Raw genomic sequence first — 24,008 nt, 5'->3', positions numbered from 1 at the left:
TTAGTGTTTTTTACACTTTACGTCTTCATTCTCAATTTGAGATGGTAAGTTATATACAATTATGTTGATTGTCTTCATTCTCAATTTGAGATGGTAAGTTATATACAATTATGTTGATTTATTTCATTGTAATCATTTACCAATTATTAGGATTATAAGTTGGATTCTACCAAAGATGGACTTTCTATTCATTGCCATGACTTTCCATAAATTTTAGAAAGGAAAAGGGTCAATAAGCCCTTAAATTTTATTCAAATTAAAAATTAAAGTAACTAGGCGTTTAAACATTTAAAAGTGTAATTAAGTCTATAAATATAATTTTCAAAAAAACAAAAGACTCTATAAATATGCTATTTTGGTGCAACCTAAAAATCAATCAGTGACCTATAATAGCATGTCACTAAGTTTCGGCAACTCTTCAACCAATACTCCGGAATTAATACCTACAATTAGCGACTTCGAAGGTCATTTGTCGCTTGCCTTCTTCGATGAAGAAAGCTGGTGAGAAACTGGTCGCTTTCTCAATTTGAGAAGCGACCCAGATCGATGATCGCCTTCTCAACGTGAGAAGCGACCCAGATGGTCGCCTTCTTCGTGGACAAGGCGACCAACTGTTCGCTTTCTCCGCCGTAGAGGGCGACCAACTAGTCCCCTTCTCTGTTGGAGAGGGCGAAAGTTGTCGTCTTCTTCAAATAATGTGTGGTTATGGAAACTAATGTGCGGTCAATATGTGGCTAGTGGAGGTAAACTACGGCAGATTTACTAATAATATGTTAATTACCAATAAATTAGACTTATTTGATCGATTATAATAAGTTGAAATATTTAGTTGTATTTTTTTAAAAGTTTAATGGCCTAATAATATTTTGGTATAAAGTTGTAGTTTTGTAGAGTCTATTTAACCATTTTCCCTTTAAAAAAATTATTATTTTAGTTATATCTACATCCAATTAGGGTAGTTACGTAGCCTATTTTCAGTCATGCGCAGGGCATTGATGACCTAGCTACCAAGGTTGGTAATATTCACCCAATTAAATTTCATTGTTTGGTATGTTCCCAAAGAAACTCTTATACCCAATTAAATGTATGTTTTAAGTGAAATTTACATTGTAACCCTAACTAACCAAAAACTACAAAGAAATAAATCAATATAAATTGCTTATAACTGATCCCTTTTCTATGATTTTCTTTATTCTCTACTTATCAATGTACAAGTAGATGTAATTTTCCCTTCTTTAATATTTCATTTCTCTAAAAAAAAAAAGTTTCTGTAGTTAGTTAAATCGATGCTTTTGCTTTGCGTTTATTGTAACCCAAATTCTTTATTTTGTTATCTCCGCCTTCTCCGGTCAATTAACGCAATTATAAAATATTTTCTCATTCAATTAAAATGAACCAATATATATCTTTGAGCATTAAATAGCATGGCACCACAAAAGGTATAGATCAGACATTGGCATAGTGATGGGAGTTAAAGATGAGAGAGGAAGCAAATAAAGTAATGGGGAAAGAAAATGGGAGATTGGGGTGGGAATAGTCAAAGAAAGAGTAATCACAAAGTATGCAATGCGCCATTGTCTCAATGTCATTAGCATATTATCTATAGAAAATAATGTAAGGGAATTAATTCCGAGGGAGACTACTCCTTGAGAGTACGTGTCTCAATGTCACTAGCATTTTCTATGGACTAGGTCACACAAAATTTATTTGATGGGTCAATTTGGGATGCATAAAGCTTACTATGTGAGACCGTATCATGAATCTTTGTTCGTGAATCGTGAGATGGGTTAGATAATATGAAATATAATATTTTATTCATGATTTAGTATGGCATTTGCTAGTATAACTATTACATTTTATATTAACCCGACCCGTCTCACAGATAAATATTCGTGAGACAGTCTCTTACACAAGTTTTTGCCTTGCATTTATCTAATGTGCATGAGTGATCTATTTATAGTCCATTCGTGGTCGGTTTGCAATGTTTTCTTTTAGTTTCGTCTTGATTGTGTGTATGGTATATGTTTAAATTTATGGTGTACTATACTTAATTAGGTGTCCTTCATGGTGCATTTATGTTATGTTTTCAGTGCATTCATAGTCGGTTTGCATTGTTTTCTTTGTGGTTTCATGGTTCTTGATTGTGCATTGAATGTGTTTAATTTCAATTTATGATGCACTTCGTTTGGTGAGTTTCATAGTGCATTTTTGTTATGTTTTCAGTGCATTCTTCATCAGTTTGCAATGTTTTTTTTGGTGGTTTTGTTGTGCTTGCGTGCATCGTATATGTTTAAAGTCATGGTGCACTTTGGTGGGTTTCATGGTGCCTTCATGTTATGCTTTTTAGTGCATTTCTTTGTTGTTTTATATGTGTCCGTCTTGTATTGTTTAACAGCCTTGCAATTATATGTTGGTGTTGAAAGCTAGATCTCACACACACACATATGTGTAAAAAGTGTAGCCACATCCATACAATCCATCTTGAAATCAAAATCAAAGGATAGGATCTTATTATTAGTGAACTTTCAAAGTTTACAATAATTATAAAATCAACCCATTCTTAAAAGTTTTCGATAATTATAAAATTGACTTCCTCTTCTTCTTCTTCCATTTTTTTTAACTTTTTTTTTTTGTATTAAAACTTTCATCATATATTGAAACCAACCCTGATAAATGGTTGAAAAATTAGTCCTTACTTTTTACGGAGAACCTTGTTCTCATTTATTTGGACATGATTGAATGAGGATAGGATACTTATGTAAAAAATGAAGACTAATCCCAATCATCCATTAAATTTAACAACGATTGAGAATTTTTGTTAAAAAAAAATGAGGCGAATTTTGTTTATTCAAGCGATTGGTAAGGACAAAAGAAGCAGAAGAGTTGAGACAAGAAAGAATATTTATCCCAATCATCTTCAATGCCCTATTACATGGTTGCATGTAATATAGACAATCATGTCTAAATTATATATTTTCATTTTATCTTTATTATGAATCACTCTTCATATTATCTCTTAAAAGGCTAACGTCTTTGATAATCTACTCAAAAACGTTATTATTGGCTTAGCTCTCATTGCATATGTTGATATGTTAATAATCCATTTTTTAGATTGCTACATTCATTAGTCGACTCTTAACAAGAATGCCTGATATCGTAATTTAAAAATCAGATAGCCAATAAACTTCGTGGTTAAGCGTATTTGACTTACAATACTCTTAATTATTTTAAAAGTGAATAGAAAAAGTGCTATAAGTATATAATTCAGAAGAAAAAAATTTGATCTTTCCATATATATATATATATTGTGCATACAATTTTATACACTTAAACACAAAATTGTTTATACAATTTTATACACTTAAAAGAGATATTTATGATAGTATTACGGACGGACGGCGACGTCCATCAAACTTTACACGTTGAAATAAATCCAAAATATGGTGGTCCAATGTACGTCCTAAACTCCTAATAGATTAAATGACCATAAAGTAAGGGTATATATGTAGGGACATATTATCACTGTTCCTTCACCAGAAAATAATGCATGAAAGGGATATATCCATTTTTTATTTTTATTTTTTTTGAAAACAAAGAGATACGGAGTATATCAATATAAACTCGTACATACATTATTTTCTTTTATATTTTAGTGACAACGAGATTAATTCATCGTTTAGGTACTCATGGTTAATATAATGGTACTATTAATGGCATTTATAACTAACCTTTCTCATCTTTACTCATTTCGCATCAGTAAAAAAAATGAAAATGAAAAAAATAAATAAAACAGATGAGTCAGTGAGTCACAAGAGGTTTGACACTCTTTAATTTGATTTATAAGTTGCTGAATTTGCATTTTGGGTAAAGAACATATTGTAACCTTAATTGACAAAGTAGCACAATATAATAAACTAGCCTAGGTTACCTATATTTGACCAATTCAAATTAAGAAAGTCAATAAACAGTAAGTGGTCCATACCCATTGCCTAGGTCTACCGCTTTCTTACACCTTAACAAGTGTGTGCACAGCCCGCAACCTACTTGTGTGCAACGTGCACAATTTTTATTTTTTTTGACAAGGTGAATTTTAGGTGATGAAATTCTGAACTTAACAATTCTTTTATTATTTTCTCGTACTGTATGTCTTATGACTTATGGCATTTATCTTTATAACAAAAATAGTTGGCTATTAAATACATCATTTTCTTGTCAATTAATATAATGATTCAAGTGAATCAATATCTTAACCATCAACTATTTAAATTGTGACAACTCAGACAGAATTTATAAATGTAGTAGACCATATTATTGTTATGATGATGGATTGATGGGAAGAAAATATATAGGTTATTGATTTTTTATTTTTTTTTGATAATTCTTGTATCTAATTTTGTCTTTAAATCTTATGAATTCATTTTCAAAGTTTATAAAGAGGTAAATCGTACATGTTAAGTTTTAAAATTTAACACCAAATTATATACTTATATATAAAGAATTTAATTTAATCACAATTCACTCTTCCATTAAAACGAAAATTTTAAATGTAACTTCTAAACTAATGAAAATGCTTTTGGTAGGTCATTGATATTTGATCGCAATTATGGACTGGAGAAATTTCATAAAGTCTGGCAAGGAATGGGCCTCAAGAATTGACATGATTCCAATGGCTAATCAGGGTCACCATCGTTCCACGATCCTAATCCCATTAAATCACATCTACTGAAATTATTGTGCAAATTATTATTATTATTATTATTATATTATTATTTTACTAATAATGTGACAAATTTGATTTGTATGGTTTTTAATTATGAGAAACTTCATACTACATATTTATTATTTGAGAGTGAATTTTAGGTGATGTTTGTACTATGATTTCTGTCCGTAAAAATAAATTAGTCTAGATTGTTTATAGCTAATGAACTCAAATCGAGAATGTCAATAGATAACTCTATCAAAAAGTTAAATTTGAAACCTTAGCTTATAGTTATCAAGTCTATTGTCTGACGACCTACTCTAGCGCCAAAACATTGAATTGTTACTTTTATAATATTTAAATACTATATTCATATCGTGAATAATTGCAAATGAATACCATTTAAAAAAATTATAATGCTATATGGCATATTCTGTAATATTAGGCAAACCTCTTAAATTATTTAGAAAAGTTTAGTTATACCATTGGACAAGATTTTTTTTTTTAATGACCAAACTCTATAAAGTAAAAAGATATAAATATCACTTTTATCAAGCACATATAGCCAAGGACCTTGTAGTCTAGTGGCATCAAACCCTTCCCTTTATATGGGAGGTGGTGGGTTCGAACCTGTGGATACTCTACTCTAATAGAGTTAGTATTGTTCAAAAAAAAAGTTACACATATAAGTGATGGGAAGATTGTTTTTTATAAAGACTAGACCTTTGTCCTTGTTACAAATGTGGGGCGTTTGTCCTTCTCTTTTATCATGAGCAACCGTCGAAAACAACAATGAATAATAATTCCATCAGCAACGTAACACTATTAAACGTTGATTGTATCTTTTTAACAGTTTGGATGTTGATACAAAACTGTTTCAATTCAAAGATGTTCGAAACTTCGAATAGTTTTAAAACTTATTTACTCAATTTTTCATAAAATAAATAAAAGTTATTAATAAGTATTTGATTGTGTTTGTTTAAAATTGCAAAACACATTAAAATATTGTATTTTTAATGAATAATTTATTTTAGTTTAAATTATTCCAAAATAAAAACAAACAAATACATAAGACAATAACCAATAGATTGCATATTTACTTAATATAAAAAAAAATATTACTCAAACTCCACAATGCAAACTCGATAACCGTCTCCACTAAGGCTCAAACCTTACATTTGATAGAGCCATCTCGTGCTACTAGACCAATTTACACATTTCATCATCAAAGGTAAATAACATGATACATTGAGAAGAAATTAAAAACAATGAACAACTCTTGGCAAGAAAAAAGAAAAAAAATTGATTTGGGTGATGAATTAAGCAGAGAAGAATCCATTTCTGGCTGCAACACCAACCTCAAAATGAGGCTGCAAAACCTTGTTCTTCTTCTTCATCATCATCACCTCCAGCCTCTTCTCCTCTCCACCACTGAGCTTCACCTTCACCAAAGAGGAAGATGAGCCTTCAAGTTTCTGACCCTTAAACACTGACAGCAACTCAATCACTTCACCCTCACTGCTGCCCAGTTTTCTTGCATTCTTGATCCTCCTCTCATATTCCTCCGCCACCAGGATAGCTATGTCCGCCATATCTGTAGCTTTCAGAGTTGCTTTTGCTCAATGGGCATCTCATCTGGATAAGCCAATTCACAGGGCATATATAACAGAGGGTACGGTGGGTTCTTAGACAGAAGTGGATAAGGTTGCCAATTGCCATGTGCATTCTTTGGGTGATCATCATTATTTTAGTTAATTACAATTATTTTTAGTAGTGGGTTTTTGTATTGGTTGATGACAGTCGCTTTTGTCTCACTCTCACTGTCGTCTGTGCTATCCAATTGCAATGGTCTTTAATTTGGGACCGAAAGTTGTTTGTCCATCAAAGCTACAGTCTACAGACAGATTCATGTTACTTAGCTTTTTTGTGGAGATTCATGAAAAAAGGTACAGCACTACATACATCTAGTTAACTATTGGTAAATAGTAACATTTCTGTTTTAGAATATTTCAATCACAGCTTCAACAGCACTTCTTGAGCATGTTGTACAGTCAGTCCACTCAAAGAGTGCAGGGAAAATGATGATAGTCACTACATATTCCCCCTCCAAGAAACAAATTAAATACGCGGAAAAGCCAGAAATACTACGTGAAAGTGTGATATGGGTGAAATTCGTCTTTTGACCTTAGTGACCAATTGATTAGGTAAAACAACTTAAATTGTTCATAGCTGACCAACTTAAATCAGTTTTCATGGAAGGTGTTAAACTTGAAATCTTATGATTATCAAGTCAACAGTCGAACTAATTTGACGGGTCTCAAATTGAATAACTCTATTGATAAAGTTTTGAAACTTGAAATTCTGAGTGGATGCATACAAAGAAACCAACATTCAAAACGAGTAATCACGCACCAAGAAAGATATTTTCTGACGGGTTTGGATATTAATGTGATGAACGCAGCTTTCATTAAAAAGTTCGGATCAAGGGATTTGAACCCGACGTGAATCGAACACGCAACCTTCTGATCTGGAGTCAGACGCGCTACCATTGCGCCACGGATCCGGATGTTTTAAGCTCTCGTACAATAACACCTTATCTTCATGTATAAACAGCAAAAGTTTATTCCAAAATCGTGGTGACTGACACTGACTATAGTAATCAATATTTGTACAAATATTGTATATGCTGATTCCCATGGAAATTATCTACTATTAATTTTATTGATTTTTCTCCAGTTAACTATGACAATTTAAACTAATTTACTTCTTTGTGATTTTTTATTAGTTAGGATCACAATGTAAATTTCATTTAAAGTGTATTACTCTTGAATTTAATTTCAACTCCTATAAAAATTATCTATTAGATTTATTGATTTGAATCCAGTTAAGTATAACAATTTAGCCTAATTTACTTTGTGATTTTTTATCAGTTAGGATCACCATGTGAATTGCAATTCCATGAAGTACGTGTTTGGTTTTTATTTCCAAGACGACAAGTATATATGTAGTATTTGATTTGGGTTTCGCTAGTTGCCGTTCTAGAAAAGTAGAACGGCAAATACCTTATCATCTCAAACCACTCTACTCTGTTGAAGATAAGGTGGTGGATGGGCATGGATTTTCTTCCCCACTAAATGGACTTTATTATTACTTGAACAATTTCCTCAACCCCACCAGGCCAACTGATCACTTAGTAGGAAACATCTACCTTCATTATCCAACATTAATTCACAATATATCTATATAATTCAACAACATTGATAATTGGTCTAACCCAAATAGTTCAGTCCATTATATATATTCAACAACATTGATAATTGGTCTAACTCAAATAGTTCAGTCCAATAAATATTAGACTTAATTAGCAAAGCATCCCATCATGTTAAAGCCAATAAAATCTACCAGCTCCTTTTGACAAGTGTGAACAATAGTTACAACTGAACTACTAAAGCACAAAGAGACAGCAGCGTCTCCACTGAAGTTCGAATCCACCCTCTTCCACATGGAGGGTAATCGGGTGCCACTAGACCACAAGGTCATATAATTCTAAAACTTAATTATTTTCTCAACAGGTTATTGTCTGTAAGGAAATTTTAATACGAAAATATTTACAAAATTTAATCTCCATAATTCGTAAAATTATTCCAAAGCATGTGTCACATTTTGTCGGTCCTTAAAATCAATCCGCTTTCACGGGAAGGTGTTAGAAGTGTCAAAAGCTGGATTTCTTAGAATTTGTTGGCAAACATGGACAAAGATTAGTGAAAGTTCTAAAACACCCTTATTGCTGCCACAACCGCAAAGTTAATCATATCGTTAGTCGTTACTGTATACACACATATACTCCATGCATGCTTTTCTATTCCGCCATGGCGACTGTCGGCCCAATAAATTGGAATTTAATTTCCCAAGCAATCAGTGAGATGAGAGAGAGAGAGAAAAAAGATTCCGAATCAGAGGAAAAAAACAAAATACTATATGATTATAAAAGTGGACTCGATCAGAACAAATTCACAGACACTAATTAAACCGTATAGTACTCGATCTTACCAATTAATATCTACAACACAACAAAACATCTTCTCATCTGATCTCAACCATGAATACATCATGGTTTTGGATAGCCCTTGCAGTGTTCGCAGCGGTTTCTATCTTTCTGAAGAAGAAGAGTAAAAGGTTGCCGCCCGGTCCCAAAGCGGTGCCGATATTAGGGCACCTCCATTTGATTGGAAAAGATCCCCACCATGATTTCCAAAAGCTATCCAAAATCTACGGTCCTATTATGTATTTACGCTTCGGGTTTGTCGACAACATCATCGTATCGTCCCCTCAAGCCGCCCAGCAGTTTCTCAAAACACACGACCTCAACTTCGCCTCCCGACCACCTCAAGAAGCCCCCAAGTACATCTCCTACGACCAGAAAGATTTGGCGTGGAGCGAATACGGTCCGTATTGGCGCAACATGCGAAAGCTCTGCACTTTGGAGCTCCTCAGCAATCTAAAGATCGCTTCTTTTCAATCCATGAGAAGAGAGGAATTGTGTCTTCTCGTGGAATCATTCAAGCAGGCGGCTTTGGATGGGGCGGCTGTTGATTTGAGCTCCAAGGTTTCTTCCATGAGTTCCAACATGAGTTGTCGGATGGTTTTTGGGAAGAGGTACGAGGATAAAGACCTCGGCGACAAGGGGTTTAAGGCTGTGATAGATGAAATTCAGTATTTGGCTGCTGTCCCTAATCTTGGGGATTATTTCCCATATCTTGGTAAGCTTGATTTCCAGGGTTTGACTCGAAGGATGAAGGCCGTTGCCAAGCTTTGTGATGACTTTTTTGAGAAAATCATTGATGAACGCGAACAAGCTGAAAACAATGGCGACACAAAAGGCACCAAGGATTTTGTTGATACCATGTTGGAGATTATGAAATCTGGAGAAACTCCTTTTGAATTTACTCGCGAGCATGTCAAGTCCACTATGCTAGTATGTAATTATACAATTCATCTAGTGTTACACATATAGATATGATCTTGAACTATTTGGGTTGATTTTGAATATAATGTACATGGCAGGATATGCTTGTAACTTCGATGGACACATCATCTTCTGTGATAGATTGGACAATGTCTGAACTTCTTAGACATCCGAAAATCATGGAGAAAGTCAAGGAAGAAATCGAGAGACATGTAGGGTCTAATAGGATGGTGGAAGAGGAGGACTTGGAGAGCTTGGAATACTTAGCAATGGTGATAAAAGAATCATTAAGGATTCATCCGGTTGCACCACTACTTCTCCCTCATGCAGCGATTGAAGATTGTGTAATTGATGGCTTTCACATACCCAAAAAAGCAAGAATTTGGGTAAACTATTGGGCAATTGGGCGTGATCCAAATGTATGGAGTGATCCAGAGAAGTTCACTCCCGAAAGGTTTAAGGGAAGTCAAATTGACTATAGAGGTCGTGATTTTGAGTTTATTCCATTTGGATCGGGGAGGAGAAGTTGTCCGGGTTTGCAGCTCGGCGTAACAGTGGTTCGACTAGTGGTGGCAAACCTAGTTCATTACTTTGATTGGAATCTTCCAAATGGGATGCTACCCGATGATTTAGACATGACTGAGGAACTAGGTGCTGTGGTGAGACGAGCTAAGAATTTAATAGCGGTTCCTACCTATCGATTAAATGTTTAGTCTCTTTTATGTTTGTTAACTAGAAATAAATCAGCAAGAAACTCTTTTTCGATAAATAAACAAGTGTTGGGAGTGTATCTCAAACACTTATGGTAATTGGTCAAGGAACATGGGTACGTACATGGTTGGTGTAGACACCATCTGAATACAGTTTTTAGGTCATCCCTATTTGGTCTTATTATTGTGGAGTCTTATAAATCTGTATATGTTCAGGAGTCCTGCTTATATGGATCCTACATAAACATCCCTATGTTTGAAATCAATAAATATACCTGTTTATGAATAAATTTAATTACTTTTTATATAGCTCTTGTATCAATTATTCAAGTTTGAAATCTAATGTCAATTTTTAATCTATAAAAATGTTCACAATCCTTAGTGATAAATCTCGTCTTTATGAACGTGATTGCCTCTCTCATGTTTAATTATAATAATAACATGTTTGAACCGGGAACCTCTAGTGTGTGAGACTAGCGTGATAACCAACTACACCACCCAGACCTACTGTTAATACTAAGTAAACAACAAATCACAGATATGGTGCTAGAAAACATTAATTACAAAGGTATAAAGTATAAACAATCTCGTAAGGAAATACAAGTTATCCTCAAAGGCCATCCTCGGAAAAAGAACTTGGACTTTGGCAAATGCAGCCCACATATATGCTGTATTGTTGTGAGAGTCGTTCAAAGTTTATAGCTCAATTATCCGTCGTTATACCGTGGACGACCATGGTCCACGGTCGATACTGCAATTGTGTTGAACTAATACTGCAGTTGTGTTGAAAGTAAACTGCAGTTGCACGGAACGGAGGTCGTTTCATCCGTCTGGAACTGCAGTTGTGTTGAACGGATGAAACGACCTATGTTTCGCGCAACTGCAGTTCCCTTTCAACACAACTGCAGTGTCAGTCCAACACAACGTAACTGTATCAGTCATGATCATGGTCCACAGTATAATTTGCGGTCAATTATTGTTGAAGAAGCCAGAAGGATGGCCCAAGAATCTGACTTACAGACAGACTGTCGTAATCAATGATAGGATAAGGAATCTTAGGAGCTCTACCTTACAACCTTGTGGCTAGAGACCACACAACCCAATCGCAAGCTGGGTCGAATTTATCTATAAATTATATCGTGTAAATCTTGGTTTATATTATGTACACGTAATACAATAACATATTATATTATGAATTGTAGCCTTGTAGGTAAATTATACACATGTTAAATATTAATCAATAATATAATAATTGAGTTTACATATTTTTCAATGATAAAATAATGAAAATAAATCGTAATGAAGATTTTAGAAAGTAAACAAAACATAATTATTGAGTTATTAGAATAGTTGATAATGACCACCTTTTGGTCAATGATTCAGCACAAATCCACAATCACTAAGCTATGCCATGATTCACGCGGATTATAAATTATTATGAAACATACATATAATAATGCGCCTAATGTATGGGAGAGCGAGAAACATTATATAATTTGGAGAAGATCGAGACTTTTAAACAAATTAAAGTAAAGTTTACATTATAGAAATTCTTAATTATATTAGGTCTGATTAAAAAGTAGAACGTGATACATATCTTCACTACTTGATGGGTAAATATGCACATGTACTAGTCGGTCCGTAAATCACCTGTCCGTCGGTCACCCAACCTGTCCGTCAACGGTCACCCAACCGGTCCGTCGACGGTCACCCGGTCCGTCGGCCGCATGATCGGAAGCAACACACCTTGTGGATTGGAGGCTCACGAGCGCAACAGTTGCTTGATGTGACGACCGACAACTTTTCGAGAACAAGGGATCCGTGTTTTCATCACCTCGAGTAACTCAACCACTTCGAGCAAACCGATGCGCATTTTGCGGAGTGACAGCCCATATGCCCTCCACTTGCATATCAGACACCATGTGCATAGTGAATCCACTTTGTATAAATATAGGGCTAATTCCCCTCGCTGGGAGAGAGGGGGATAACTCATTAGTACTACACTAATACACTTGTGATTTGCTCATTCGTCTCTCTTGCTTTCTCCTTGTTATTGTTCGTCACCCGTAGAGCGACATAGCTTCTTACCGCTCAGTCGTCAACCGGTAGAGCGACCGATTGACCGGCCGAGCGGCATCCTTCACCACACGTAACACACGTATTCGTAGCGTAATCGTAGACCCGTTTACATTTACGCTATCATTGGCGCCGTCCGTGGGGATTGAACGAGTCACTCTGTTCTATCCCGATATCTTTTATTTCTTCACACAGTTATCCATCTTGAAATGACGAACAGCAGGAGAAATCGTAGCCGAAGTCACATGCGAAAGAGAAATTCAACCCGTCAGATGACTAAAGCATTTCTAGAGGACGATCTACGTCAACAATTAGATCGGTCAAGGAACTTGAACAACGAGCTCACGTCCAATCCGTCAAGAAAAAACATACAACCAACCCAACCGGTTGGTTCGAGCGAAGGCCTACATGCTGGACAAACAAACTTTCGAATGACAATTACATGTGCCATGTTGCTACCAGTAGGCCAAACGTTGATCTCAACACCAGGAATATTGGGAGGGAATCAAATACAAGGAGCACCACAACATGGGTCCACACCGATATGCCAACCAGGGCTGGGAACTCTTGGGTACTATGTTACGACACCCACCCCCGAATGATGACGAACCCTCAGAGTCCTGTCGCTCAACAACAAATGCCTCAACTTTTCCATGTACAACAGTAGCATCCACAACCTCAAGGGAGCAACCAAGAGGAAGTTCGATTGGCGAATCGTACGCAAAGACTAGATCGAGAAGAACATAAAAAGCATCGACAGGATGACGTCATACAACGCAGAAGTGTTTTCGATCGAATTCGAAAGAGTGCTAAATTCCGATTGGGGCTTCGAGGTAACCATGATCGACAAACATCACGAATGATTACAAAGAAGCGGCTCAAAGAACGCACTACAAGCGGAACGGAAGGCTTAGCTGGTCGGGTGGACTACCAAGATGCATGGAAGAATGGGTCAGCTGTCTGACCATTGGATCCTACAAGTCTTAGACTTCTTCGTTTGGAGTTTTGTTCGACCTGCACGTTCGTTTGGGGTTGTGTTCGACCTGCACGTTCGTTTGGGGTTGTGTTCGACCTGCACGTTTGGGGTTTTATTCGAACTGCACGGATCTCCGCTTGGGGTTTTGTTCGACCTGCACGGATCCGTTTGGGGTTTTGTTCGCCCTGCACGGATCCGTTTGGGGTTTTGTTCGCCCTGCACGGATCCGTTTGGGGTTTTGTTCGCCCTGCACGGATCCGTTTGGGGTTTTGTTCGCCCTGCACGGATCCGTTTGGGGTTTTGTTCGCCCTGCACGGATCCGTTTGGGGTTTTGTTCGCCCTGCACGGATCCGTTTGGGGTTTTGTTCGCCCTGCACGGATCCGTTTGGGGTTTTGTTCGCCCTGCACGGATCCGTTTGGGGTTTTGTTCGCCCTGCACGGATCCGTTTGGGGTTTTGTTCGCCCTGCACGGATCCGTTTGGGGTTTTGTTCGCCCTGCACGGATCCGTTTGGGGTTTTGTTCGCCCTGCACGGATCCGTTTGGGGTTTTGTTCGCCCTGCACGGATCCGTTTGGGGTTTTGTTCGCCCTGCACGGATCCGTTTGGGGTTTTGTTCGCCCTGCACGGATCCGTTTGGGGTTTTGTTCGCCCTGCACGGATCCGTTTGGGGTTTTGTTCGCCCTGCACGGATCCGTTTGGGGTTTTGTTCGCCCTGCACGAATCTTCGTTTGGGGTTGTGTTCGGCCTGCACGTTCGTTTGGGGTTGTGTTCGACCTGCACGTTTGGGGTTTTATTCGAACTGCACGGATCTCCGCTTGGGGTTTTGTTCGACCTGCACGGATCTCCGTTTGTGGGTTTGTTTGACCTGCACGAATATTCGTTTGGGGTTTTGTTCAACCTGAATCTTCGTTTGGGGTTTTGTTCGACATGCACGAGTAAATGTAACCATCAGAGCAGCCAAGTTGTGCAAGTTTGTTAGCAGCGAGAGTTGGATGGAAGAATATACTACTTGAGAAATTGCAAGAAAGCATAGAGAAGCTTGAAGAGATAAGAGAATGTACTACTTGAAAAACTGCAAGAAAGCATAGAGAAGCTTGAATATTATCTTATGTCAAGGAATTTGCAAGATGGTTGATCAGTCGACCAACATCTTGGGAGTCAAGCAACCAACACCAGCCAACCAAGCACAACCTGCACCGACGAGCGAAACACTTGCGGATGCCGATCAACCTGCACCAGCCAACCAAGCACAACCCGCACCGACGAGCGAAACACTTGCGGATGCCGATCAACCTGCACCAGCCAACCAAGCACAACCCGCACCAACGAGCGAAACACTTGCGGATGCCGATCAACCTGCACCAGCCAACCAAGCACAACCCGCACCAACGCGAAACACTTGTGGATGCCGATCAACCTGTCCCAGCCAACCAAGCACAACCTGCACCGACGAGCGAAGCATTTGTGGACGCCAATCAACCTACACCTGTTTACTAAGCACTTCGTGTGACGGGCGATTCGACCACTTGAATGTTATGCAATCTGGTCGATCATCCGCTGGGAAGCCTAGCCACCTTCAACGGACAACAACCACTTCAACATCAAGCCATTGACAGAGTGATATGTTGAACAACCACTTGCATATCGACAGATTACTTGGTGTGTAGTAATCTACCGTGTTTTGATCAATCACTTGGACGATAAACAATCTATGTCGGTATGGCGAGCAATCGGTAGACAAATCGCTTGGATGAGGAGCAACGGACGATCGGCCACCTGGATGGCAACGTACACTTGGCCAACCACTCTGATGTCAAGTAACTTGTGACAAAGTGATATGTCAATTGACCACATGGATGTGAGGCATCTGTCGACAAATCAACCAATGGCGTCCACGAGCAAACACCCAATCAAGGAAACAACATGTTACGTAATGACAAAGTGAAGGAAGGAAATGATTCATACACGCAAAGTTAAAAGTACAACCGACACAAGCGGGGTCGGTCTCTCGATCACACTCCACAAACAAGAAACTACGACTATGGAGGACAAAACAATCATGGATCTTGACCACGCGATGAGGAAGGACCCGTCGGAGGCTTCTTGAAGGGCTCTGGACCAGGAGGTGTCAGATCTTCGGGCAGAACGGTACGAACCGATTCCCAATCCTCAGGGAGAGCATTTTGTAATATGTGATACAAAGTTTGTTGCATGCCCCTTGTTCCTTTGAGATAACCCCATGCGGTCACCTTACGTATCATCGCTGATATCACTGGGTCTTCTCGGAACATATGGAACAAAGGAATGGCCGCATCCTCGGAGGGACATAAAGCAGATAACAGACCGGGCACCTCGGATGGTCGAGATACGAAATAAGCAATGGCATCTCGACGAAACTGATCGAAATTTGGATACTGTCCCAAAGAATAGAGTTGGGCGTCCAAATGGGATATTTGTTCTCGACGAGATTCGAGTTGGTTTTCCTGATCCCTCACGGTGGCCCTGAGTGATTGTGTTTCCTTTTCCCATCCTATAGCAGTAAGCTGGCATCGCAGGAACAGCTCGGCGCCTGTGCTAGCAACCTGACATAAACACGATCATAAACCACAGTTTAGAAAGTACCAAACGAAGAAAAGAGAGATCAGCAACTCAATGATTGGAGTAAGTACGTTAGCTAGGTGATGGGCTAGCTGCTCAGCAACTTTTTCGTTGGACAAAGTGGCGATGCCCGAGGGTGGAGGACTCGGTTGGAGTAACAGATCGAACATTTTTCGCAAATCAACTGGTGCGCGGGTCAACGCGCTCACAAGTGGAGACCCCCCGTCGAGGTTAGGACAAGTGGCAAAAGCGTTCCCCGACACCTCACTTTCAACCTCACCTATGGGACGCTTCCCATGTGATTTAGGGGGAAACGGAGCAGAAGGAAAGCCAGGGCTACCAAATTCATAACGGGGATAGTAGGAGGTACAAATTTCTTTTTCAAAATAATCTTTGGCAATCCAGGTCGACTACTCCCGCTTGCGCCTGCACCTAGCAGTTCCTTTAATTCAGGATCAATATCCGGCGTTCCTGGATGTTAATAAGAAATAACAAATCGTGTGAGGAATCAAAGATAAAAAGGGGAGACATGTGCTAACTGTTTAAGATCCAACCTTGGGCCCCGTAAGTTGGAGCAGGGAGTTGAGCTGCATCAAAAGCCTCTGCGGAGTGGTAAATCTCCCAAGAATAGCATTCAGACTTAATCTTCTCAACAGCAATGTGAATCTTTGGAGTCTCAAGGGGTACCACGCACTTACGCATCCGACGAGACCATTCATTTTTGAAAGGAAGATCACCATCCAAACGAACCCGAAGAAATTTTTCTTTCCATCTACGGTTGTTGTCAGGCAAGTCAGAAACTTTCCCAGCTGTCCCACGACATTGGATAATGACAAAACCGTTGCGATGGTTCTTCCCCATGCACTTTACCAGATGGAGAAAATTGAAGAGTTCTAGTGTACAAGGCACTTGGTGGCGTTTGCAAATCTGAGGGTAGCATGCAAGAATACGGTGTGCGTTGGGTGCTATCTGACCTGGAACTATGCCGTAATAATTCACGAAGTCAACAAGGAATGGGTCAAAGGGGATGCGCAAACCGGCTTTCAAGGAATCAAAGTGCACACCTACCCAATTTTTTTGGTGGCAATCGATGATGTTGGAAGGACGACGATCAATTGAGTAAGAAATCCCCTTTCCAATTAGCTTCTTGAGTTGTTCTACCTCTTTGTCGGTAAAATCAATTCCAACGATACGAGCACCATCGGAATCCAAGTCGACATAGTCACGTGATACTCTAGTTTGACTTCTTGAGAGTTCCTTGGGATTATGGGAGGTACCTTCGCCTAGTTGAACCTCAAAATTCTTTGATGGAATTTTTGAACGCTTGGATCGCGGGGTAACGTGCGAACGAGCTTGGGGCTCATCGTCAGAATTACTCGATTCCTCAGACGCACTAACATCCTCATCATCGCTGTCATAGTCGCGCATACACCACTTTTTGTCTTGCGACATGCTACATTAGCAAAGGAATGTAGGTGACATACCACGGACAAACAACATAGCGAAGAAGCAACGGCAAAACAAATGGCATCAATTTTTTTTTTTAGTTGCAGCGTTTAGTTTTTTAGTCGCAGCATGTATTATTGTTATTTTTTATTTGTAAAAAAAAAAAAATAGAATAAAATAAAAAAAATAAAAAAAAAAAAAAAGGGGGGAGGGGGATGGCCGACGTCGAGCAGCCTGCTCGACGTCGGCCATGTCCGGTCGACGTCGAGCAGGCCGCTCGACGTCGGCCAGATCGGTCGACGTCGAGCAGCCCGCTCGACGTCGACCGAGCGTTTCGGTCGACGTCGAGCGGGCCGCTCGACGTCGCCCCAAAAAGCCGACGACTGCCGACTGGGCACCAGTCGGCAGTCGCCGGCCTTTTTCCCTCCAGTCGGCGGTCGCCGACTGGATTCGTCCAGTTGGCGCCGCCGACTGGGCTCTGCTCCAGTCGCCGGCGACTGGAGCAGAGATCAGATCTGGAAATCTGTTTTATGATTTCCAGATCTGATCTCAAAAAAAAAAAAAAAAAAAAAAGAAAGAGAGTTATAATGTTTTACCTGCTTGGTCTTGGTGGCTTTGGAGGTGATTGATGATACACTTGACAGCTTTGAGAGCTTAGGAATGTCTTGATTGTGAAGTGAAGATGGTAGGAAGATATTTATACAAAAAAAAAAATTTGGGTTTTTTGAGAAAGTGGGTTGATCCAAAAAGGCTAATGGGTCTTGTAAGACTACTAGTGGGAGCATTGTTCTTGGCAAGTCCAAAGTATCAAACTGGAGGAAATATACACGCAGGTGGTCAAATCATAAAAATCACTCAGCTGACCGGTAACAATCACCCCATTTGGTCTGGATCCGCCTGGTCAAGTCAACCACTCGGTGATTCGTATGTGCTACCTTCCTCATCCCCAGCCGTGGAAAACTTGATTGGTCCGTCAACGACCAAGGTATCACCAAGGGAAGACCCATCTCCAAACCATGGAAAAGATGTGAACAAAATCCGCTAAATGATCCATTGCTCGACGACCGGAAACAACCAGGACAAACCCGTCTTTAGTGATTATGCTTTCGGTTGTACTCTTTTTCCCTTAGCTAGGTTTTTTCCCAAAGGGTTTTTCTTAGTCTAAGGTTTTTAACGAGGCAACCCGCGTAAATCACGCCCCTCCTGCTCAAATCAAACTTGAGGGGTTCATCACGGACTATCAAGGCATTCAAGCCAGGGAGACTTTGCTCGCAACAAGTTAGCCGCCTGGAGCACATTCTACTTCTTGAACCTGACGACTCTCGCAGATTCAAGAAGTGGGGGACTTGTGATGGGTAAATATGCACATGTACTAGTCGGTCCGTAAATCACCTGTCCGTCGGTCACCCAACCTGTCCGTCAACGGTCACCCAACCGGTCCGTCGACGGTCACCCGGTCCGTCGGCCGCATGATCGGAAGCAACACACCTTGTGGATTGGAGGCTCACGAGCGCAACAGTTGCTTGATGTGACGACCGACAACTTTTCGGGAACAAGGGATCCGTGTTTTCATCACCTCGAGTAACTCAACCACTTCGAGCAAACCGATGCGCATTTTGCGGAGTGACAGCCCATATGCCCTCCACTTGCATATCAGACACCATGTGCATAGTGAATCCACTTTGTATAAATATAGGGCTAATTCCCCTCGCTGGGAGAGAGGGGGATAACTCATTAGTACTACACTAATACACTTGTGATTTGCTCATTCGTCTCTCTTGCTCTCTCCTTGTTATTGTTCGTCACCCGTAGAGCGACATAGCTTCTTACCGCTCAGTCGTCAACCGGTAGAGCGACCGATTGACTGGCCGAGCGGCATCCTTCACCACACGTAACACACGTATTCGTAGCGTAATCGTAGACCCGTTTACATTTACGCTATCACTACTATTTATATCCAGTAAGGTGGTGTACTGACTTTCTTAGTTTGAGCCTGTCAGTTCTAAACATCCTTAGCTAGTTTATTAACCCTATATTGAATTATATATTGACCATCAAAGTTACATATTCCTCATCTCTATCAAGAAACAGCCAAAAAACCCATGATGAAGATGCCATGGTTTTGGACAGCCTTTGCAGTGCTTGCAAGCATTTCTATCTGCAACAGTTTTCTGAAGAGCAGAAGGAAGAGGCTGCCGCCCGGTCCCAGAAGGCTTCCAATCTTGGGACACCTCCACTTGGTGGGGAAAACCCCCCATCAAGATCTTCAAAAACTCGCCAAAATCCACGGCCCTATCATGCATTTGCGCCTCGGATTCGTCGACAACATCATCGTCTCGTCCCCGCAAGCCGCCGAGCTGTTTCTCAAGACCCACGATCTCAATTTCGCATCCAGGCCACCCTCAGAGGCCGCAAAGTACATGGGCTATGGCCAAAAGGACATGGTGTTTGGCGAATACGGTCCTTTCTGGCGCAACATGCGAAAGCTCTGCACTTCGGAGCTCCTAAGCAACGCCAAGATCAATTCGTTTCAATCCATGAGACGCGAGGAGTTGTGTCTTCTCATAGAATCGTTCAAGCAAGCGGCTATGAAAGGAGAGGCTGTTGATTTGAGTGCTAAGGTTTCTTCCATGGGTGCAGACATGAGCTGTCGGATGGTTTTTGGGAGGAAGTACGAGGATAATGATATCGGTGAGAAGGGGTTTAAGGCTGTGATTCAAGAATCACTTCATCTAACGGGTTTACCTAATCTTGGAGATTATTTTCCTTATCTTGGTAAGCTTGATATTCAGGGATTGACAAGACGGATGAAGGCCGTTGCTAAGCTCTTTGACCAATTCTTTGAGAGAATCATTGATGAGCATGAACTTGCTCAAAAGGGAGGTAACACTCAAACTACAAAGGATTTTGTTGATATAATGCTAGAAATCAGAAGGTCCGGAGAAACTTTGTTTGAGTTCACGCGTGAACATGTTAAATCTATGATGGTGGTAATTATACATCTCTTTCAACAATTTACATATATTCTCGATTTCTCAACACACTTCCATATATAGTAGTTGTAAACTAAACTAGCACTTATTTTCACTTAATTTCTATATCTTTGTAGGATTTGCTTGTAACTTCAATGGACACATCCTCGACAGCAATAGATTGGACAATGTCTGAACTCATCAGGCACCCAGAAATAATGAAGAAGGTGAAGAAGGAGATAGAGGGACAAGTAGGATTAGGTAGGATGGTGGAGGAGGAGGATCTGGAGCACTTTGAATACTTAGATCTGGTTATAAAAGAATCCTTAAGGTTGCATCCGGTTGTGCCGTTACTGGTTCCTCATGCATCCATAGAGGATTGTATAGTTGATGGCTTTCATATACCTAAAAAATCAAGAATCATTGTGAATGCTTGGGCAATTGGGCGTGACCCAAATGTGTGGACGGATCCTGAGAAGTTCCTCCCAGAAAGATTCAAAGGAAGTAATGTTGATTATAGAGGTAAGCATTTTGAGTATCTCCCATTTGGATCAGGGAGGAGAAGTTGTCCTGGTATGCAACTTGGAATAACAACAGTTCGATTGGTGGTGGCACAATTAATACATTGCTTTGATTGGAATCTTCCAAATGGAACGTTACCGGAAGACTTGGACATGACTGAACACTTCGGTGTTGTTATAAGTCGAGCTAAGAATTTGATGGCGATTCCTAAATATCAATTACGTGTTTAAATTACTTTATGCTAATTTGTTAACCCGAAGATAGAAAGAAAGAAAAAAAACAAATTGTATTTCAATTTTTATAAATAAATGCTTGTCGGTGGTTGCATTCTTCTGATCTACAACAATTAATGGGGCATTGGGGCGTGGGCAGATTCCGCTCCCCATGTCCGTAATAGGCCAGGCCAGGTAATTATTGCTTATTCCTGTTATTTTGCTTGTAAATAAATATCTGTACCCGTCCGGTAAATTTTGCAGTGTATTGATTTGTTTTAACGTGTTAAGAAATGTTGTGAGTTTACCTTTTGGTCAATGATTCACCACAATCACTAAGCTAAGCCATGATTCACGCGGATTATAAATTATTATAAAACATATAATAATGCGCCTAATGTATGGGAAAGAAACATTATATAATTGGCAAAAACTTATGTGAGACCGTCTCTTGAGACGGGTCGGGTCGGGTCGGGTCAATATGCAAATGTAACACTTATATGCACAAATGTCATACTTATATGCTCAAATGCAATACTAATAAGGAATAAAATTTTTGTTACTTATAAGGGTAAATGTAATACTTTTAAGGTAAATACAATACTTTTACATTTCGATTAAAAAGTATTACATTTTTTCTCAAAAAGTATTATATTTGCCCTTATAAGTAAGAGGGACTTGTCAACTAACATTACTTATTATGAAAAATGTATTACTTTTTCTTTTATAAGTAACAAAAATTGTATTCTTGATTAGTGTTATATTTGAGCATATAAGTATGACATTTGCATGGTGCGTTGACCCGACCCGACCCATCTCACGAATAAGGATCCGTGAGACGGTATCACACAAGTGTGACCCTATATAATTTGGAGAAGAGAGTTTTAAACAAATTAAAGTTGACATTATAGAGATTCTTATAATTATAATAGATCAGATTAAAAAGTAGAACGTGATACATATCTTCACTATTTTTTTTTATTCAATGTCACTCAAGGTGTTATCAATAGAGATTGAAGATATATATATTTTTAAAAATCATATTTATAGAAAAATTAACACCTGCGTGGATTAACTTGCAATAAATGTAATTTTTTCTAAAACTTGGGTCCAAAAATCAAATCAGAACATTGGGGTTTCCACCACCTTATGATGTATATTCCACTAAGTTACGTCAATTTACGGTAATCATAAATTTTAAGTTCGACTTTTGATTTGTGTAAAGAAGATGCTGGAAAAGACAATCCCAACCAAGTTAGTTAGACGTTTGGTTTGATAACCACAAAGTTTTAAGTTTCACTTCCAGTGAAAGTGATCTATTGACTTTTTTAATTTGAGTGGGTCAGCTCTGAACAATCTAAGCTAGTTTAACTCCTTGCACTTCTTTTGTTAGTTAAAGGCCATATCTTTATATAACCACACATTGATATGATTCAAGAATACAATAGCAACTACATTAATAACCATATATTGAATTATTGACCATCAAAGTTACATATTCATCATCATCTCTACTAAGAAACAGCCAAAAACCATGATGAAGAACCATGGAATTTGGACAGCCGCCTCCCTAGCGGTGGTTGCATTCTTCTTATCTACAACAATTAGTTGAGGTTTGTAAATTATAATAATGGGGGGTGGGCAGATTCCTCTCCCCATGTCCATATTAGGCCAGGTAATTGCTTATTCAATTCCTGTAATCCTGTATTTTTACTTGTAAATAAATATCGGTACCCGTCCGGTAAATTTTGCAGTGTATTGATTTGTTTTAACGTGTTAAAGAAATTGTGTATACATAATATTTTGCAGTTTAAATTATTTACAAAAATGTCATCGCATTTTTTAATCCTGTTATATTTGATTCGGTGGATTTTTTCAGATGGACGGCTCACGGTTGTAATTGGTTTTAGTTCTCTCATGTGCACTCGTTCTCACATGATTGCGCCCATATATATATATATATATATATATATATATATATATATTTATGAAGTTACGAAGAATTAAAGATTTAATTCTTGACTAATATTTGTATTTAATAGTTTAAATTAAGCACTTAATATTTAAAGTTTTCACCTAAATATTAAAAATTGTACTAAATTATTAATCTGGCATTAGGACGGATAAGGGAGTTGTGATTCTTCGTCCCCGAAAATTTCCCGCGAGAATAGAGATGGGGAGAAGTTTTTATTCCCCAATGAGAATGAGGAGTATAATCTTCGCCTCGTTGCCATCCCAAGCATAAACAATTCCCTTTTGGCACCTGTCAACTTCAACGGCATAACATATTTGCTCTAATATCAATTGTTAGATCATAAACTTACTGAATTTTGATTTTAGTGGTGAGATGTTGTGTAAGGGAATATTCTCACGTCCGATATCATTCTCAAGAAATGGAACAAAAGGGATGTCAAAAACTATCAAAGTTAAGTGAATTTCTAAATAAAATACTTAGAACAAGCTCATTAGTTGGTACGACATTTGTGCATTTCTTTCTCCAAAATTCTTAATCAATGGCGGCCATAAAAGACTTAATTTGCAGGGTTCCAGAAAAAAAAAAAAAAAAAAAACAAAAGAACAACGTTCTCATTTATTCAAAAATCATACTCTAAATTTTTCTTCAAAAAAACTCTCCAAAATGCACAAAATTGCCTCTTAGATACGGCATTGAACCATTTCTACGTAATTCACAAAGATTGAAAAATTCAGATTGGATGATGTTTTTAGAAAACTCTTTAGTCAAAGAGAGGATGCTGGGAATAGCCGAATAGGCAAGAACCTAACTTTCGAAGTACTTGTAACATAACAAGAAATTTCTTCTTCTTCTTCTT

General features: G+C 38.7%; 3 protein-coding genes and 1 non-coding gene across 4 annotated transcripts; 2 read left to right on the top strand and 2 right to left on the bottom strand.

Moving 5' to 3' along the window:
- Positions 1-5,768: 5,768 nt before the first annotated feature.
- LOC115999904 lies at positions 5,769-6,360 on the bottom strand. Its single transcript, XM_031239853.1, has one exon. The coding sequence runs from the start codon at positions 6,289-6,291 to the stop codon at positions 6,019-6,021; it is 273 nt and encodes a 90-aa protein (XP_031095713.1). The 5' UTR covers positions 6,292-6,360; the 3' UTR covers positions 5,769-6,018.
- An 830-nt stretch (positions 6,361-7,190) lies between these two features.
- TRNAW-CCA lies at positions 7,191-7,262 on the bottom strand. Its single transcript has one exon. It is a non-coding gene; the product is annotated as a tRNA-Trp (tRNA).
- Positions 7,263-8,741: 1,479 nt separating this feature from the next.
- On the top strand, positions 8,742-10,680 carry LOC116000083 (cytochrome P450 CYP736A12-like). The gene is made up of 2 exons (XM_031240103.1): positions 8,742-9,674; positions 9,764-10,680. Exons 1-2 carry the CDS (start codon positions 8,799-8,801, stop codon positions 10,376-10,378), a joined length of 1,491 nt encoding a protein of 496 aa, XP_031095963.1. The 5' UTR covers positions 8,742-8,798; the 3' UTR covers positions 10,379-10,680.
- Positions 10,681-19,582: 8,902 nt separating this feature from the next.
- LOC115997890 (cytochrome P450 CYP736A12-like) lies at positions 19,583-21,195 on the top strand. The gene is made up of 2 exons (XM_031237309.1): positions 19,583-20,461; positions 20,581-21,195. The coding sequence occupies exons 1-2, from the start codon at positions 19,583-19,585 to the stop codon at positions 21,193-21,195; spliced, it is 1,494 nt and encodes a 497-aa protein (XP_031093169.1).
- The last annotated feature ends 2,813 nt before the right edge of the window (positions 21,196-24,008 follow it).

The sequence above is a fragment of the Ipomoea triloba genome, chromosome 12 (assembly GCF_003576645.1).
Source record: "Ipomoea triloba cultivar NCNSP0323 chromosome 12, ASM357664v1".
Lineage (NCBI taxonomy): Eukaryota > Viridiplantae > Streptophyta > Magnoliopsida > Solanales > Convolvulaceae > Ipomoea > Ipomoea triloba.
The sequence above is the reverse complement of the archived record's forward strand: the minus strand, read 5'-3'. Positions and strand labels throughout refer to the sequence as shown.